At 33.6% G+C, this 20,466-nt stretch overlaps 1 protein-coding gene across 2 annotated transcripts in view; it reads right to left on the bottom strand.

Moving 5' to 3' along the window:
- Positions 1-11: 11 nt before the first annotated feature.
- The window catches only part of LOC134236383 (G-protein coupled receptor GRL101-like), a 50,635-nt gene continuing 30,180 nt past the window's right edge, over positions 12-20,466 (bottom strand). The window contains exons 8-26 of one of the 2 annotated variants that reach the window (XM_062718546.1): positions 19,808-19,924; positions 19,448-19,615; positions 17,731-17,871; positions 15,551-15,673; positions 12,735-12,851; positions 12,361-12,495; positions 12,022-12,144; positions 7,120-7,240; positions 6,946-7,020; positions 6,704-6,775; positions 6,289-6,360; positions 6,053-6,124; positions 5,849-5,920; positions 5,637-5,708; positions 5,345-5,416; positions 4,883-5,081; positions 3,705-4,361; positions 3,404-3,575; positions 12-1,466 (exon numbers count right to left, since the gene is read on the bottom strand). In XM_062718546.1, the coding sequence (XP_062574530.1) occupies positions 1,345-1,466; positions 3,404-3,575; positions 3,705-4,361; positions 4,883-5,081; positions 5,345-5,416; positions 5,637-5,708; positions 5,849-5,920; positions 6,053-6,124; positions 6,289-6,360; positions 6,704-6,775; positions 6,946-7,020; positions 7,120-7,240; positions 12,022-12,144; positions 12,361-12,495; positions 12,735-12,851; positions 15,551-15,673; positions 17,731-17,871; positions 19,448-19,615; positions 19,808-19,924 (2,702 nt within the window). In that variant the 3' untranslated portion in view covers positions 12-1,344. Of the gene's footprint in view, positions 1,467-3,335; positions 3,576-3,704; positions 4,362-4,882; positions 5,082-5,344; positions 5,417-5,636; positions 5,709-5,848; positions 5,921-6,052; positions 6,125-6,288; positions 6,361-6,703; positions 6,776-6,945; positions 7,021-7,119; positions 7,241-12,021; positions 12,145-12,360; positions 12,496-12,734; positions 12,852-15,550; positions 15,674-17,730; positions 17,872-19,447; positions 19,616-19,807; positions 19,925-20,466 lie in introns of both variants that reach the window. The other variant, XM_062718548.1, reaches the window with a different exon arrangement.

The following is a 20,466-nucleotide window of genomic DNA, read 5'->3' as shown; positions in this document are numbered from 1 at the left end:
TATTATATAATGACCGGCAGTTACATAAAACTATTAAAAATTGATTTAGATTGCTAAGTAGATTTATAGTAAAAACTAATTTTTTTTTATTGATCAACATCTTAAAATAAACAAACAAAAATAACTTCAAATGGGATGATGTAAATGATGACGAGTAACAGCTTCCCCCCCCCTCCCCAAAATACAAGTTTGATGTTGGCAAATTTTCTCTAATTCACATTTCAATCCAGAGTCTTCAATATAAATATGACACCAAAAGTTTTTTTTCTCATTATTCTCTTTAAATGTTTGTAAAACGCTGTACGAAGGATAGTCAGAATATAAACAATGAACAAGAATAGGATTCTATCTTATAAATAAAGTATAAAGAAAAAATATTGTAAATGATCCAACATCTTTGTAATTTTGAAAGAATGTAAAGTGAACTTCTTCAGAAGAAAACGTTTGTTGTGGGCTTTAACTCTACTTTTAGATATATCGACGATGTATTATCAATTAACAATAAATACTTTCATTCAAATGCTGATTCGATATATCACAGTGAACTTGACATTAAAAAAAATCTGCAACATATATTTTCCTGGACTATGGACAAATGGACAATAGGGCCCTACTAAAAAAAAACTAAATTTTATGACAAACGAGATACTTTCAACTTTTCCATCTTCAAATGTCATTATATGTGTAGCAATGTCCCGCTATCATCTGTATATGGTGTTTAATCCCCCAACTTATTTGATACATAAAGCATCAGCACTTAAACCGAGACAGGCCTCTGACAAACACGTTAATATTACAGGAATTTCTACATATCGTCTTATGTCAGCATTTTATAAATTCTATAGTCGATATAATTACCTTGTTAGCAAGTATATCCCCTGCGTGGTTTGTATTTTGGCTGATTTGTTTCATACCAATTGTTAGGCATGAACTCAACATGTCACACCATTTTATAATAATAATTATGAATTACAGTAACATATATTGCTTTCTAATCATCAATCAAAAATACTCATTTGGGAAACCGGGTGTCATTTTTAGTGTTATAAAATATAAACAGTATTTGGGATTGTTCTTCCCTTCCTACCACTAATCTTAGTTAGTTCTGAAAATATGCTCTAAACATTAAATCACATCATGAAATAAAAAAAAAGTGCTCATCAAACTAGTGATATTAAATATTCGAACAATTTACTTTTGTATTTGCTACATTTACGGCGTTCAACTGTCACCTTATGGTCTTTGAACACCACTTTTTTCCGCTCTTTTTGTGAAAATATCACATTCACTTTGTGTATTAGATAACTCCTCTGCGTCACTGTCATACGTTTGTTGACGACCACGTCAAGACGTTATCCTGGCGCCTTTGTCGTGATGGTTTGTATACGTCTTTTTAAGACCACGTAATCTTGTTAGCTCCAGCTGTCGGTACATGGAATTACGATTCCAGATCTGGGAGGAATTTTCTGTTAAAAAGAAAAAAATGCTGGTTACTATTACCAATTTGGTACAAAATGCAATTTGTAATTATCAATTAAAATGTTTGGTAACTTCTATTTTGCCAGGACAGTGTGCTCGATTGCGAATCCAAGAAAATTAATTTTAGAATCAAAATCTATGTAACAACTTCATCTTGTCCTTATCGGTAACTCTTTACATATGCTTTAACCCTGTATCTTTACCACCAGCTTCTCCCAATAAATTGAGTCTGACTCTCTGGCAAGTAGTTCTGATCTAAATTGCAGCATTCAAGCTGTCTGAGAGTTTAATAAAAGTCTGAGACTGTTAGCGGTCTTTCAAAATGTTAAATACAGATTGGTCAAAATCTCGGCAAAAATTTTAAGCAGTCTCCAACAAAACTGAAAACCATTATCACCTGCATCTGGAGATTATGTCTTCCAGTTAATTCGATAAGCAAAAGTAAAGTCTCACCTAGGAACAATGAATAAAAAGAAAAGGCAAAGAACAAATAAATTGATCATACAAAGCTATACAATTTTCGTTTAAGTCAACATTCGCAATTAATATTGTCATTATAATGTCCTTCTTTACATAAACGTAAACGATGTGCCATTAAATCGAAAGTTGACAGACGACTTTCATAAAAATTGTTGGGGCCAATATTTTCACCCCGGATTGTCGACAGATTTTTTTTTTTTTTGATTACTCGATCATGATAAGGAGAACAATGTAGGTTTGACCAGTTGACAGGGAATGCTTTCACATTCATGACACCTTATCATAGGTCTGGTTTCTGTGCTGGATCTGATCATTTTAAATGGCATTTTACATTTATGAGAAAAGGGAGATGTTCTAGTATTTGAGTTTTTTTTAAACCAGTAATACTATTAGTCTTAATTTACGACATTTCTATAGCCTGTCGCTTGATTTGTCGTATACTGACAACGCTTTTGATAATACTTAAGCCCAGTATTTTGAAATATAATAATTTTCCCCTTTACCTGAGAAATGTCAGGTTTCATTTTAATTTTACTAGATGACATGTACATGTACTATATTTTAGCGTTCGAAAGAAACATAAGCAAAACATGGATGTACATGTTTTTCGCTGGCGACAGACGTTATTATGAAGCACTACTGACTACAAAACTATAATTTTACTTTCACCTCAAACCATGCCATTATTAATAAAGAAAGGCGGACAATAATAATATATAGAGAATAAATTTTTTAAAGATGTCAATGAATCTCAAGGATTTCTAAAATAAAAAAAAAAACATTCAACATTTATTCCATAACTTAACTGTATAAAATTGTAGTTAATTACTTGTGTTATCAAAGCTTAACGAAATCAAGAGATTTACTTTAATAAGTCTGGTCATATACATGTACATTGACAAGGAATACCGGACATGGCATTGAATACCGGGTATGGCATATTTTCCTTATTTTTATTCCAAGAAAGAAGGCAAGCTTGACTTTTAAGTATTCCAACTAAATTTAGACTTACTTTATTGTATGTATTGTTTACGATTTTTTCAACTTTCTACTTTTCTTAAAAAAAAAAGAGTGGGGTGAAATTTAAATGCATAGTAAGTTACTTGTAAAAACCGGTTTGTCATAGATATGAAATATGCTGTATTTTCAAAACTTTTGGTATATCCTTTAGAGCTACAAATCCCTTTGCGCTACATGTAGTAAAATATAAACTAATTGATCGTATGAAAACCGGTTGAAAACCATTTTGTGATAAACAAAGAATTCAAAAGTACGCTAACAATTTGTTACCAAGCAAACTGAAGATGTTAATTGAGTGCGGGACTAGTTCTACATGTGACGTATCTAGTGACGTCTACATAGTGCGCGGGAGTTACCTCTCAACAATAGTCCAAGGAGTGATGAGTAAACGTATGGAGGACCTGGAGTCGTAAGCAAACTTTACCTATGAACGAATTCTTTGTATCGGTATTTCTCGCTGACCCCGTGAAGGATTTCCGAAAGCGCGAAGCTCGTTTTCTAATATTTCTCATGAATGGAGCAGTGGATATCGTGTAGAGCACAGGGTTAATTGCTGAATTCAAAGGTAGTACAAAGACTGCCACCCAAGCGTAAACCTGAAAGAAATTCCAGTAATCAATAGGCAATGAATTTTATATATACAATGTACTGAGGAATGTTCTGTAAATATGGCCAAAAATATTAATGTAGGTCGAGTTAACGTTTGCAAAACAGATTGGCAATACCTGGGGTGGAACAGTTGCGCCACCTAGCGATGCAAATCCAAGAAGGATGATAGGTACCCAGCAGAAGAAATCGGACATGACAATAAGCGTCATTCGTTTGGCCATGGACTTGTCAGACTTCGCCTTGGACTTTCGAACGGCAGTAGTTGTTTGTTTGGCTACAAGAAACATCCATAGATATGAAATGAAAATGACTAAAAATGATATGAAGTTTAGAACTAGGAACACAAACACGGAATATTCCCATCCTTTTGGTTTATCCGGTGTTATATGAAACGCCAGGCACACTCCTGATCTCCCGTAAAAATTGTCAAAATAGTCCAGACCGAAAAGTGGGATTCCGGATAGCATTGTCACTACAATCCAGATACACGGCATCACTATAGAAGCTTGCTTTAATCCAAGACGTTTCAATTTCAATGGAAATATAATACAAATCAATCGGTCCAGCGTTATCACAGTAAGTGTAAACACTGAGAGCTCACTAGAGAATGTAGATATAAAGCCTGCGAATTTACACAACTCACTTTCCCGCCAAGATTTGTCGAATATGATATACTCTCCTCTGTAGTAGCTATCCACCACAGCAATGATTAATAAGTATACTCCCATGAAAAAGTCACCAACTGCCAAATTTGTAATAAGAAAAGAATGAACCTGAAAAAGAAGAATACAAAGTCAAGTGAAAGAGATCTCTAAACAAATCAACTTACATGTATATGGTTATGTTGAGGGCTCATGTGACACTATGAGGTATTATTTTGGCACAACAGGAATCCTACAAAGACTAGCATGTCACATCTTGTGGCCTACTTTGTGTTGATGTGCCATCTTTTTGCTAACTTTTTCATATGAAGTTTTCATTGTCTTGTCTTACAGATACTTTTTTCTAGTCAGTTTTGGGGGATCAGACAATATCATATTTTACGTAACTGCTAATCAAAGCTTGTGAATCTGATCCCCTTCTTGTTTGTTAAATTGTTTACATTTATACCGTCATTTTAATAAATGACATTATTCATCTCTATGAAAGTGTTTTATTTGGCTTATACAAAATTAGCAAAAACAAGCTGCGGTGAGCTTGCATATAAGCATAAGAATACATAAAGTCTATTACATGTGACAGTTGCAACCATTTGAATAATGAACTTCTCCCAGGATCGCTATTAACACGTTACCTTTCCATTCCTATCGTCCCTGATCCTCCAGATAAAGACCAGAAGGTTCCCAAAAAAGGCGACGGTCCCCAAGATCCAGATAGTGATCCGGAGGAGGTAGTTAGACATGAGATCCTCACAGGAGGAAAACTCGTCCGGCTCAGGTAGACATTTCTCCACCTCCCGAGCCAAACAACAGAAACGGAACTCGTCCACTTCTCTATAAAAACAATACAATTTATAATGTTTCCCGTTATAATGTTATCATTTCTCATGAAAAGAATGCTAAAAAATTCTCAAAAAATCAACTATCTAAAGGATAAAGTATTCGATGACCTGTTTTCACCATATTTTCATATAATCTTCAGAGGAATCGGGCAAATTGAAAATATCATGAACTTTTTGTTAGTTGTTATAAAATAATTTTATTGCTATGGCTTTATCATACCGACTCTATTATCGACCACTCTCTCATACACTTACAACATCTTTAATTTTGCCAGTCCATTAAAAGCACTTCCATCGATGTGCGAAATCTTGTTCTTTGACAGATCTCTAAAGAAGTAAATAGTGATAACAAATGAATCAACAGTTTATTCTACGTAAACCATTTAATTGCTTTTACCATTAATAACACTTGATGTATCTAAATTATGCCATTGGTTATAAAAATATAAACAAGGTTATTATACTGCATCAACTTATTTTGATATTTTTTTCATATAAATGACCAATAGACAGGGATAAGGCCAGGTTCTCTGTATACTTCACTCACAATGTTAACAAACTGTCGAGACCACTGAACGCTCCGCTATACACGTGTTCGATTTGATTCCTTGAGAGATCTCTTCATGAAACATAACAAGAATACAAGATAAATATCGGGTAAATAGCAAGAATATTAAAGTAGCATATCTATGTTGATGAAGAAGACGAATTATGATTACAGGCTAAGAGAAAACAGATTAGTGATCTTGGTTGTCTTACAGTCTAGACACACTTCTAAGTCCAACAAGGCCAAACTTATACAGACACCGTAGTCGCTGTCCGCTCAGGTCACTGTTAAAAATTAATTTAAAAAATTGGTTAGGTACTTGATTATAATTCAATAAGTCTCTTTATTTTCTTTTATTGCAACTGACGCTCAAAGGGAAAAGCAATTTTTATTTTGAACCATTTCTGAGTACTTGCAGTGTTAGGAGTTTTGAAAGTCCTGTCAGGGAGTACGGATAGACATCTTGGATGCGATTTCCTTTTATGTATCTATAAAAATAGAAAATCGTGTTTGTTCTTGCATGCGTCATAAAACATGAAAATGACTCAAATGAGCGCAATTTTTAAATTGTGTACTACTCTGATAAAAAGAATGAATTACATCCGAAGTATCAATAACCCTAACGTGCATTTTAAATAAAAACATAACTTACAAGCTTCGTAAATTATAGAGTCCAACGAACGCCCCCTCCTCTAATTCACTAATTAGATTGTACTCCAAGTTTCTGAAATGTCGCAAAATGCCGAATCGTAAACATCAATTACTTGTTTTCATTTGTAGACATGTATCATGATAAAATCATATATGTACCATAATAAAACGAAATAGAACTTTTGGCTCTTGCGTTTATTGGAATATTTTTCTCTACTTGTATGCACTTAATTTTTTCTTTGAAGAATGGGTTTGCTGCAAAAAGCATCAAACACCATTTTGTCATTGGTGTTGCAAATGCCCTTGCACTAGGTTTTCTTTCACCTACGGAATATCTCTTTATGACTGGAGACAAAACAATCCATACATGAACAAAAACCAGCATTAAATGAAATACCGCTTTGATAAATACTCACAAAGAGACGAGTCTGAACAGGTTTCGGAACATCCCCACGGGCACCTGCTTGAGGGAGTTGTTGCTGAGATCTCTACCAAAAAGATGTATTGAAATGAAAAGTACAAACCTAGCAATGATGGATACAAATTCTGTTTTTGTTATTATCATACCATCCTCGACCAAATTTAGAAATATTTCAACTATAATCAATTATGTATATATGATCCACAATTCAGATATACAATGTAAGAAATGCATTACAGGTAAACAACTTTTGAATAAATCAGGAATGATGTGTTGTCCAAAGAGTTGTTCAAGAAGTTGTCACTCAGGAAACTAAAAAGACAAAAATAAAAGTTTGTTCAGTAATCCCTTCCATATGTATTTTTTTTAAAGAATACTTATGCAATAAGAACAAATTGTAAATTATCTCACAATTTGGCCACGTTGTGTTCGTGGGGGAGATCCGTGGGTAGTTTTTTTAAACCCCTGCCACGACAGTCTATCTCGTCAGTGCGACATATACACTCCATTGAGAGATATGGACATGGCGCAGCTAAAGTGAAAACACATACAGATAAGTCAGTGCTACAGTCTATGAGGGGTTATCAAAAAGTCCACGAACTTTTGGGTAGATTAAGACTGCAGTGTTGCAATCTCTATTGAAATAACGACCACTACTGAAACTAGATATCATTGAGATGATGGCCATCGCAAAGGGCCCCGCTTTCAACAATGAACATGAAAATGTAAGGTAGTTTAAAAGGGTTTATTTTGAAGAGGAACATTGTGTACTACAGTAAAAGTCATTTAGTATGACTTCACGGATATTGCAAATTTACAGATATACATGTATATCGAAGTTATCTTGTATCCCCAGTTATATAAATTTACTGGAATTAAGGGGAAAAAATTATGCACCAAACAAAGATTTAAAACAGAGAGGCTAATTCTGACCATGACCTAAAAACTTCGACCAAGGTCACTGCACATCCATTGACCAGTGGCACTCTGTGAGTGAAGTATGAACCAGATTGGGTAAAGGAGAGAGATATGCTCCAGACAAGGATTTTTCATATAATTCTGCTATGACCTTGACTTTTGACCTAGAAACATGGTTCAAGGTCACTGCACATTGGTTACCCAAAGGCACTCTGTGGGTGAAGTATGAGCCAGATTGGGCCAAGGAGAGAAAAGATATGCTCCAGACAAGGATTTTTCATATAATTCTGCTATGACCTTGACCTTTGACCTAGCAACATGGTTCAAGGTCACTGCACACTGGTTACCCAAAGGCACTCTGTGGGTGACGTACGAGCCAGATTGGGCCAAGGAGAGAGAAGATATGCTCCGGACAAGGATTTTTCATATAATTCTGCTATGACCTTGACCTTTGACCTAGAAACATGGTTCAAGGTCACTGTACACCGGTTACCCAAAGGCACTCTGTGGGTGAAGTATGAGCCAGATTGGGCCAAGGAGAGAGAAGATATGCTCCAGACAAGGATTTTACATATAATTCTGCTATGACCTTGACCTTTGACCTAGAAACATGGTTTAAATTCACTGCACACTGGTTACCCAAAGGCACTCTGTGGGTGAAGTATGAGCCAGATTGGGCCAAGGAGAGAAAAGATATGCTCCGGACAAGAGATTTCGGACGGACGGACGGACGGACAGACTGATCACTATAGGGCGCCCGCCAAGCGGGGCCCTAATAATTATATCAATAGTGGTTGAGAGTGCATTTCAATAGCAAACATAGTTAGTAACCACTATTGAAATGCGACCACTATTGAAATAATTATATCAATAGTGGTCAAGAGTGCATTTCAATAGTAAACATAGTTAGTAACCACTATTGAAATACGACCACTATTGAAATAATTATATCAATAGTGGTTGAGAGTGCATTTCAATAACAGACATAGTTAGTAACCACTATTGAAATACGACCCCTATTGAAATAATCATTTCAATAGTGGGTGAGAGTGCATTTCTATATAATAACCATAGGAACACTATTGAAATACGAGCACTACTGGAATAATTATCTAATAGTAGGTGAGAGTGCATTTCAATATGGTAATCATAGGTTTCAACCACTATTGAAATACTACCAGTATTGAAAGAAAAGTTTCACCGCGTCAGCAACTTTTGAAATTAATTTCAATAATTATTTCAATATATATTTGATTCATTGTTCAAAGCACTATTGAAATCAATAATTTTATCCACATTGAAATCTTTATTTCAAAAGTGAACATTATTTCAATAGTGGTTGCAATCTATGTTTGTTATTGAAATGAATCTCGCCCACTATTCAAATAATTATTTCAATAGTGGGTGTATTTCAATAGTGGTTACTATTTATGTTTGTTATTGAAATGTACTCTCAACCACTAATGAAATAATTTTTTCAATAGTGGTTATTACCTATGTTTGTTATTGAAATGCACTCTCAACCACTATTGATATAATTATTTCAATAGTGGTCGTTATTTCAATAGTGGTTGCAACACTGCAACGCTGCAGACTGTTGACTGCGTATGGGAAAAATAGGTAGCATGTAATGTGCTTGTAGAAGATTAAGATTAAGATAGTACTGCAGTACATTGAAAAACCATGCTGTCTTTGCAATTGATTGTTAGTAAGAGAAGTTATTGCAAAGGTTAATGTGTGGTAATTATTTTTGTAAAAGTGGGTCAAACTCCAAGGTCAAGGTCGGGAGGTCAAATATGGTGTTATCCAAAGAGAGGTCTTGTCACAAAGAGTACAGCTGTGGAATATGAAAGCCATAGCCCCATCCACTCACACGCTATTAGCAAGGTAAAAGTTTTTGCGGACAAACAAACAGACAGACGGACGGACAGGGCAAATACTATAAACCCCCGAATCTTCCTAGTGTTGAGGAAGAATTAAAAAACAGTGTAGTGGGAAATAGTGTGCAAGTGGAAGATTTAATGTCATTATGATAGTTAAATGCAATGTCAGTTTATAATGCTAATATGCTTGTGGAAGAAAAGGCTGCATTATTTAAAGTACATGTGTATTTGTGGAAATTAGAGCATTTCTATGGTATATAGGGTGCTCATGTAAGATTAAAGCAGTACTGCAGTGTATTATAATGTGCTTGTTGAAATCAATCAATGTTTGGTGCTCGTGAAGGATGTGTACTCGTAAAAGAATCCATACGATCCATATTTGTCGTTTACAATTCATTGGTTTTATTTTCTTTAAAAACAAGTCAGGGACAATAGAAAGTTCGACATTTTGAGTGAAAGTCTTTTTAAAAAGGAGAAAGTTTTAAATTTATAATATTTATAAATATTAGATATAATAATTATGCTATCAAAGTGGATAAGGTTCAGAACTGTTCGGTTTAATTATAATTACATGTATATGATAGTTGAGAGTGTGAAATATTGCACATGTTTGAAAACACATGGTAAATAAAATGCACTAAGTATATATGAAACATTGATGCCCGTATAATATGAAAAGTTCAAATCCAAGGTTAAAGTTTTTCAAATTTTCAAAGGTCAAAATAAAAAAAAAATGCATGACACCCGAAGAAAGGAATCACAAGGAATACCTATGTGAAATGTAGACGCTATAGCAACAACCATTCAGAAAAGATGGCCCAAGATAAAACTTTTGTAAGGCAGGGTATATTCTGAGTTCAATCATTGGTACCGAGGGAAAGGTCCGGTAACAAGGATTTAAATGTCATTAGCCATTCAAACGTTATCAGCAAGGTCGATCTTTTTGCAAATGAAGATCAATCTCAATAGTTAAGGTAGATCAACTTAAAGGTGGTCAAAATATTTGAACCCCAAAAAGTTCATGTCTCAAGGAATATACATATACAGGTTATATAAAACACTAGCAACCATTCAAAAGTTATAACCAAGGTTAAACTCCAGAATCAAGGACATGAGTTTTAAAATATTGGTACCTAAAAATAGGTTTGTTCAAATCAGATATAAAAACCATAGCTATAATGATCATTCAGAAGTTATGGTTGAGGTTAAAGTTTGGAAAAATTTTGAAAAAAGTAACAAAAAGTAAAACTCCTTGTGACAGCTTAAGGTTTAAGGGTCAGATGTATTGCAATTGTCACAAGAAAAAACATATTAAATATACAAGCCCTTACGCCAACCATTCTTAAGTTGTCTAGGCAAAGTACAAGGTTTTGCAGACGACAGATGATCTTATTAACAAACAGACAGACAGACGAAGGGAAGAGCGAAAAATATTTTGAATCTTCGATTACTGGGACATCTTATAATAATGATGCGTGAGTTAACAAAGTGAATAAAACCTAAATGAAGGTGAAATAATTAAAAAAAAAAATAAAAGTTTTTAAATGAAATTGGAATAACACAGCTTGGAAGTTAAACAGGGCAGAACGGGACACATGTAAAGTGGGCAATACAGATATATCTGTATATATACATGTAGCTGGAAGGAAATAGGACGATAATGCTTGCGAAGGTTGCATTTAGTAAGGGGATGGTGATTTTACCAGAAAACATCATATTTATGAGTTTTTTTTTCTTTTCCTCAAACATTTCATTGTGATAAAGGACCAGCAATACACACATAAAGCCTTTTGGTGAAATTGGAGAATACGTAGCATTTAAAACATCGTAAAAATGAAGAACAAAATTAATAGGAGATGCGTAAATTTTCCAGACATTTATAGCTCAAACATTTTCATACATAAAATAAATATCTCGCACTGGAGTGCTTCAGCTATTTTTTTAAAGAATTTTTTGCTACAATTTAATTTTTTTAATATTTTCGGAGCAATAAATGTTTAGAATGATCTAGTTTGCAGACAAAATATTTCTGACACGGGACCCCAGTCATAAATTATGAACAGATGATCAAAAAGACAAATAATGCAGACTGACGTAAATTGCAGATATGGACTTAATTATAAGTTGTCGATTCAGTTCAAGTCGATCCTTCTTTAGCACGTTTCTCTATACTTTATCTGGGTTTTATGTGTTATGTTCATTACCAAGCACCAATTTTTTAGTCACAATTGACTTTGATATGAAGGAAAGCAAAACATTTGAATTTACGTGTATTTTACCTTAAGTCATTTGCATGTTTTTAATAGAAATTGCGTAATATATGACACATTTTATGGTTGGAGAGCAAAATTTTATCTCATGGTTGTCTCTCTGTAAACGGTTTCCCCCTTTTTGCCAAATTCAATTTTTTTTGTCTAGCACACCGGCATCTAGTTTGCCATCACTTTACCAAAAACAATTTTGTTAACATGTTAAACAGTTAGCACTGGTAATTCGAGTAAAAAGAACTCACGACAGCCGAGTTCGTCCCAGTACGAGTTAAGAGGACAGTCGATATTTCCATCACACACAGCATCCTCATCAATGCAGTAGGAATTACGGCATTTAAACTGACCAAGGGAGCAGTTTGCTTCCTCTACAAACCAAATTATACAACTGATTTGGAGTAAATTGTTTAATATCCAAAATTGCAATCCCTCAACACTTCTTTTTATAATCATTTGGTAATATTTATATTTTTTAAAAGAGAAAAATACATATTAAACCTTAGAATAAAAGTACTTTGATGTATACTTGATAAATTACAGTTTTATTTTGACCGGAAACTACAGATAATATGGCGGATACTAACTACATTGGGGGAGGTACAAATTGGACTCGTCAGCGCAGCCCAGTCTCTTGTCGGCCGACTTGTAGCAGATGTACTTGGAATCAATACACTGTCCATTATTGCAAGTAAATTCATCCACTTCACACGGGCGGTGAACTGTCAAAACCACAAACAGCGTAAGGCATACCACTAAAGAAACCCTACTTCTCAACTTGAAGAGGGATAAAAGAAGGCGACAAGCTATTCAACACTAAAATTGCTTCCCAATATTTGAGTAACTACTTTGCTTTTTTTTTGTAAAGGTATTACGAAAGAAGTCATTTGACATGTTCGTTGTATAGCGAAATTGACAGCAGTTTTATTAGCATAGAAGCCCAATGCTTTCGATTACTTACAGCAGTCTGTTTCGTCTGATACATCCGGACAGTCACGGAAGTAGTCGCACCAATAAACTTCCGGTATACATGGTCCACTCTTACAGTGTCTGTAGCCAGATGGACATTGTATTTTATCTTTTGATAGAAAGAAAACGAAACAATAACCAGAAACAATGAAGTGATTTGTAAAGAAATTATGTAAATTGATCTGAATAAGCAAATTACACGTATACTAATGGAACGCCAAATTATCACATATTTAAATATTTGAACCTTTCTTCAAATAATTGTACCTATCTTCAACTTCAAATGATTAATCAATGTCCAAATTAACTGAAGACAGATGCAAATGAATTAAAGATATGTCTAAAGGAATAGATGAATAGGTATAATTGATTTTAAGATAGGTACAATTGAATAAAAGATGAACCATATGGAGATAAAGAACAGTATTCAAGATCAAAAATCCATAAAACAATACAAAATAGGAGCAGAGCAAACACGGACTTCCAAAACATCAGAGGTGGGATCAGGTGCCATGGAGGAGTGAGCATCCCTTGCCGACCGGTCACACCCGCCGTGTGTCCCCTCTCATGATCGGGAAATAACGAGAAAATCCGTCGTCAATTCAGTGTTTGAATAATGGACTAACATTAGCATGAAAAACGTCAGTCAGCATTTGACTCAATGATAAATTGTATTCGCTGACAGTCAATTTATCGACCATAGAACTTACAAAATGATGACTTTAAACGAAACTGCTGATATTTTTGTTTTATCAACTTGTTTTTCATTAAATACCCTCGTTTTAGAAAATGTTCGTAAGTAGAGCATACTCTTGCGTCATATCAACTGAGATATAACTCCGTATGCAGGTGATAAAGGTACATGTATACTGCTGCATAAGTAAGGGAAGCTGACGATAGAAAAGTTATACAGTCATCACGTTTATCACAGAGCTTAGTTGTTAGATTACCATTAATATCTTTTTCAAGTAAAATATTCAAATATCTAACAAATGTGTCAGACTCTGTGGTATCTTTTATCTCAAGCTCACGAGGATATATCGTATCGACATAATTAATATATACATAGGTACAAGTGATTTGAAAATGGGTACAATTGAAACATATCCAAAACGGAATTGAGGAGGTACGAGGGGTGATCAAAAAGTTCGCAAACTATCTCTATATCTACAAAACCACAATTCAGATAAGAATGAAATAGGTACACACATAGCCATACACAAGGTCTATAAATAGCATATGTTGAATAAAGTTTCTCTCCTTGTTTGTGACGTCACAATGTGAAAATGACGTCACTATTTAGGTCACTTGTGACGAAAAATGGTTGTCTCAGTCGAACTCGTTCAACAAACGACTGTACAATTTATTGTACTATCTTAGAAATCCCTCTACAGTATCATATAATAATTTGTACACAATTTATTGAGATAAATGAGTTCCTATAAATTCAATTAATGATTGGATTAATCGTTTTAGTGAAGGAAGGCTGATGGTTAAAAATGATACTTGTCATCTTGCCCAATGAAAGCAAGTTTGAAAAGATATGTATTTTTAATTAAGCAATTTGCTATCAAAGACCTCCAATTAGCACTTTGAAAAATAGTTGAATATTTGAACAATGATATAAGTATTAAATACCTAAGATATCGTTTACTTTAGTTTTTAAACAAATCAGATATTAGATATGATAAAAAGGATGCACCCATTCTCTATCCACCTTGAATAAAGGTCTCTCCTGAGACAGAAGATTTGTGTTTTAATGGTCGCCATGCTTATTTTTGGAAAGGATGTTATTATCCACCCATTCTGTTGCCGAGATATGACCATTTCTGACAAATTAACTGTTCTTGTCATAAAAATTAACTCACATGGAAAGAAATATAAAACTCGGAAAAATCTTGTAACTTTTGTGATAGAACGCTACGGAGGGGGTCACGTGACCGCCAATATCACGCGATTCGCGCACGCGCAGAACGGTGGTTGATGTGCATTAAAATCGGGGAGAATTAATTTAAAATATAATCAACATTAAAACCAAATATTGTTTCTTGTATGGAAGTTATTCAATTAGTTTGCGAACGTTTTGATCACCCCTCTATTTCAATTTTACCTAATGTTCAATTCTTTTTCTACTATTGAAAATAATGAAGTCTCCCTCGAACAGCAACTTGAACATGAATGGAACTGCACAAAGCATTTGTTCATGTTGTTATTGTCAGTATCTTTATAATTTATGATAACAGATGGTTTGACGATATATACAGTTGATTTTAAGATATGAACAGTTGATTTTAAGTAAGGTACAATTAATTTTAAGATAGGTACAATTAATTTAAAGATAGGTACAGTTGATTTGAAGAAAGGAACAATATGTTTTTAAGATAGGTACAATTGATTTTTAGATAGGTACAACTGATTTTTAGATAGGTACGATTAATTTTAAGCTAGGTGAAATTGATTTTTAGATAGATACAATTGATTTTAAGATAGGTACGATTAATTTTAAGCTAGGTGCAATTGATTTTTAGATAGGTACAATTAATTTTAAGATGTGTTCAATTGATTCGAAAGTAGGTACAATTGATTTGAAGATAGGTACAATTGATTTGAAGATATGTACAATTTATTTTAAGATAAGTCAATTCATGTTAAGCTAGGTGCAAATGATTGAAGATTCGAATATTTGAATATATGTTAATTTGACGTTCAAAATCAAATAGCATATGATAAAAATTTAGGTATCAAATAAAGTTGTAAAGCTATCCTTCAGAAAATAAAAATGAGAACTGATATTACTGTATGACTAACCACAATCTTCCTCGTCAGATCCGTCGTAGCAGTCCGCCCGTCCGTCACAGCGGGACGAGGAATCAATACACTGTCTGTTCTTACACTCAAACTCCCCTTGTTTGCAGTCCCGGAAATACTTTTCTAAGATAAAAATATAATGAAAATATTTCCCTTTCATAATTCACAGGAACCTGATATACATCAAAAGAATGCTAAAATTTTATGTGATAGATCAATGAAATTTTCACTTTTCAAGTTTGATAAAATTCTCACCGAAATCCAATTAAATGCATCCTCATCTATTTTACAGTTTAAAAGTAGTTTCTAGTCAAAAAATTCAAAACAAACAAATAACAAAGAGAATAGAATCTAAATCTAAACATGAGCTGCAAAAAGAAACTGTATTTCTTATTCAAATGCAAACTTATGGCGACTTATTTACGCCATCCACATTACTTTTTGTTAACACAGCATATATCATGTCAAGTCAAGATACCTATCTCGTCAAGTCATGATACTGGTAACTTTCTTGTTTGTCAACAAACGGCGACTTTATATCGTGTCCAGTCATGATAAGTAATGGTTTTTTGTGATGGTTATTTTATTCATGACGCAAGATAAGTCATTCAAAATAGCTACCACAACAAATTGTGATATCTCATCTTGACTTTACAAGATATAAAGTAAGTGTTTGTCGACAAACCAGAAAGTTACCATGACTTGACTTGATATGCTATGTTAAAAAAAATCATAAATGAATGTGATATATGAACATATAAATCTGGATAACATACATATGCCACCATACAAACTAAACAATATACTAAACAATGTTATTAATTTTAGTCTCAGTTGAAAATGATTGCATATACATGATGCATCATTTTCAACCTCAAATTGAAATTAATAAAGATATTATTCTAGAATTGATAATACTAGTACATAATTCTGTATTATTACAATGAAGCAAGAATTATAAATCAGCTGACAATGTTTTGATCATTTAATTATTAAATGATTATTTTTTTAAAATAAAGATTATACGGAAAGTAAACTAAATTCTCCATAAATTAAGCTTGTTATTATTGTAGAGACACAGTATTTGAGTAATAATTGATTTCCTTGCTAAAAGTTTATTTTTGTCTAATTCTTCTGATGATGCATTTAAATAAAACCTCATCTTCGACACTTTATAATCCCTTGCACTTCTAAAAGGGGGATAAAATCTGACATGCAACAGACAAAATAGCAAGGAATAAGTTTCGGAATAAGAAAATTCGGCATTTTTTTTTATACAAATGACTAGGTAAAATGACCTACTGTTGATATATCATTAAATTTTATATTCAATTTATTTCTACATTTTTTTACGGAAGCCCTGGAGGGACATTGACTTACTTGTTATGACTAATTTGTTATAACTTTTTTGTTTTGACTTATTTGTTTTGAGATTTTTTTTGTTAGTTCTGACTAAGTGAAGGTAAGCTATTGAGAACGATTTATTGTACTCTTGTAGTTAAACGTACAAAACTGATGTGATTACTAAATTTTTATCTGTTAATTACGGACGCCCTTGAGAGATATTGACTTATTTCTTATGTGTTTTGACTTATTTCTTATGTGTTTTGACTTATTTCTTATGTGTTTTGACTTAGTTCTTATGAATTAACTTTGAATTCTTGTTATTTTGAATTTGTTATGACAAGTTTAGTTTACAAAAAGTGGCGTGAAAGATGAAGGCAACGTATAGTTTCAGAAAAACTTCACCAAGTCCTTGAATTTATTACTAACGAGAAAATGAAATAGTAGTGATTGTCAGTTTGTCAATCATCATGCAAACTGGAAGTTACATATAAGAATTACGTAATAACTTTTAGAAAATAAGAATTAGTTATAACAACAAAAAGAATATTTACTTTAGAAATCACAACTATACTGGACGTTAAACTACAATTTGTTAATCAAAAACCACAGTTAAAATAGGACTAAATATCCTTTTTATCATAAAAGTTAGCCAATCTATAGGTTTTCAATAGCTTTCTTACACTTAGTTATAACTAGCTACGAAACATTCACAACAAATAAGTCAAAACAAAAAGGTTATAACAAAATTAATAAGTCATAACAAGTAAGTCAATGTCCCTCCAGGGCTTCCGTATTTTTTCTTCCAAAAATATTCTTGACATTATTATTTTTACCACACATTCTTTTATCCTCATCTTCGCCATTCTTACAGTCTATGAAGTAATCACACACCGCTTTATGAGGAATACAACGTCCCTCTGGGCAAGGGAAGTAATCACGACCAAAATCGCTACAGTTTTTTCCGGAAATATTATCTGAAAAAAAGAAACATCTGCTTCAAGCCAAACAAACGACAGACAAACAATTTACTATATTCTAGTTTGGTGTTTTTTGGAAATGTTTTCGGCTATCAAAAATAACTGTCTTATGTTTTATGCAACTTGATAACGATCTCTCAATCTTTATCTTCAATATTCTCACTTGCCAGACCACCAAAAGAATTTTCCTTCCGTGAGCAAGACTGCATGATTTGATCGTAAAAACGACAGCGAGAAAAGTGTCTTAAATAACACAGCAACACCTAGCTTATCTGTTAGGAATTACACGTTAATCTGCACATTCTGAGAGGTTACAACGTGCAAAAGACGCGATTTCGTAATGTTGAAGTGTAAATTAAAGGAAAATAAACTCAGAAAACTATTTGTAGGAAATGAACGGTAAGAAAACCTGTAAAGCATGCTAATGGCAGGTGCCACGAAAAATTACTACCTGCTTATTACAATCTTTGTCAAAACAAACTTAGTAAATGCACTGAAATATTGACGTCCGAATACAAGGCAAAATAAATTAACCAAAGTTAATTGGGTAGTGTTTTGCATTGTTGTTCTTTCAGTTGAATGATTTTTATTATAGAAGGATATCTAAACATAGCCCTCTCTACTTTGGTGCCAGTCATTTTTGTCATTTGTATTCTTGATCAATATTTGGTTATAGATCTTCGCAAACGAAATACCTTCAAATCATTTAACTCTTACATTACATATCAACAGCATAATCCGATTAGATACGTTTTTTGTATTATTAGTCCCAACCGGAGACACCGAAGAAAAGGGGATCCCGGTAGGAGAAATATTTTGCATATGCAATACTCTCAGAATACTTGTTTAAACTGAAATAATATTGTATGTGAAGTATGAAAGCCCTAGCACTGACTCTTTAAAAGCTATGTCATAGGTTAATGTTTGATGGTTTTTGGGTAAAAATAGGTCAAACTCCAAGTTCAAGTCAAGAGGTAAAATTTGATAGTACCCAAAGAAAGGTCTTGTCAAATGGAATACATGTACGCCTGTGAAATATGAAAACCACAGCCCCATCCACTCAAAAGTTATGAGAAAGGTTAAGGTTTTTGCGGGCAAACAGACAGACGGAAGGACGGGACAGACACGATATACCCCCTTCTTCGATTGTGGGGGCATAAATCTAATATCTGGGAAAAAAGCAAATCAAATCGTATGTATGCCACGTTAAATTAAGATAAAAAAGTTTTCGATAATCTCTAAGAAGAATTAAATATAATCAATGATAAAATTATCCCAATTTTTTTTCTTTTTCACGTAGACAGTTGAGAATAATGCATTAATTGAACATGTATTTATTAAAATTCAAAATGATTTTCAAGAATTGGTATAGATCATCATGTTTATATTGATAACAATTGTTCCTAAAGATTGCCAGTAAAACTTAAATTTTAAGACTTCTCATATTGAAACGGGAATAGCTTACTGTTTTATAGACCAACTTTCAGATTTCTAATGCATAATGTAGTTGCAACCTCTCGTTCAGAGAAAGTAACATGACAAATCTCCGGCTAAATAAGTGGAGGTTACTTACAGCTGGCCTGTAGTTGATAGAGACAGGACATCTCGTCAGACCCGCGTTCATTGTTGTAGCAATCATTCTGCCCGTCACAAAGGTACTTATTATCGATACATCTCTCTATCTTCAGCTCATACAGAGATTTACAGGCAAACGAGTCTTCAACGGGACAAACAGGGGCTCCTTACATAGAATACAAAGGACAATTTTACAAAAATAATCAACGTCTTTAAACAAACTTCTCGTTATCTTAAAAATATATCGATGCAGAAAACGATCTGACATCAGAAGAATTGTCAAAGAATAACAAAACACGATCGTATGTCAAGTCAAGTTATAAGTAGACCGTGACGTAACGTCTCAGTTGTCACTCACCACAGCCCATTTCATCTTCACAGCTTTCTCCGCAGTCACAGAACCAGTCACAACGATTGGCCATTCCTAGGCAACGCCCATTTCTACACCGGAAGCCATTTTGACAGGAAATGGTACCTAAAATTTGAGTGAAACATAATTTTTTGTGACAAACTTTGAAAAAAAGATGTCCGTGGGCTAAACATCTAATAAGGAAAAAGATGCTCTGTGCTCTACCAACTGATCTCTCTGATAACCAGCGATCGTACTTGTCTCACCACTAGAAGATACTAGTATCTACGTTGTTTGATAACTGTGATTTCGAATTTTATTTTTTCGTTGACTATTGGCAAAATTTGCAGAATGTATACATACACTGTACGATTTCAGTTCGCTAGATAAGCAATAATGAAAATTGCAGTTATACATGTTCTATCTATCTCATACAATTTTAGATAGGAACAAAATTTGAGATAACCCTGTTAAAATTTTGATTGATTTCTTGCCCAAATTGATGAGTGATAAATTGATGATATCTCCCCGTTGATGCATATGACCTATGCTCGCACTTGATACACATAAAATTTCTATCGGTGCTGGTAAGACCTAGCTTAAAAATGACGAATGTTAACCCCTTTCTCTGTCTCTCACTCTACGGATTTTTTATTGGAATGTAATGA

The sequence above is a fragment of the Saccostrea cucullata genome, unplaced genomic scaffold (assembly GCF_032062105.1).
Source record: "Saccostrea cucullata isolate Sc308-1 unplaced genomic scaffold, CSIRO_AGI_Scuc_v1 ctg270, whole genome shotgun sequence".
NCBI classification, from domain to species: domain Eukaryota; kingdom Metazoa; phylum Mollusca; class Bivalvia; order Ostreida; family Ostreidae; genus Saccostrea; species Saccostrea cuccullata.
Note: the sequence above shows the minus strand (reverse complement) of the source record. Positions and strands in the feature narration are given on the sequence as shown.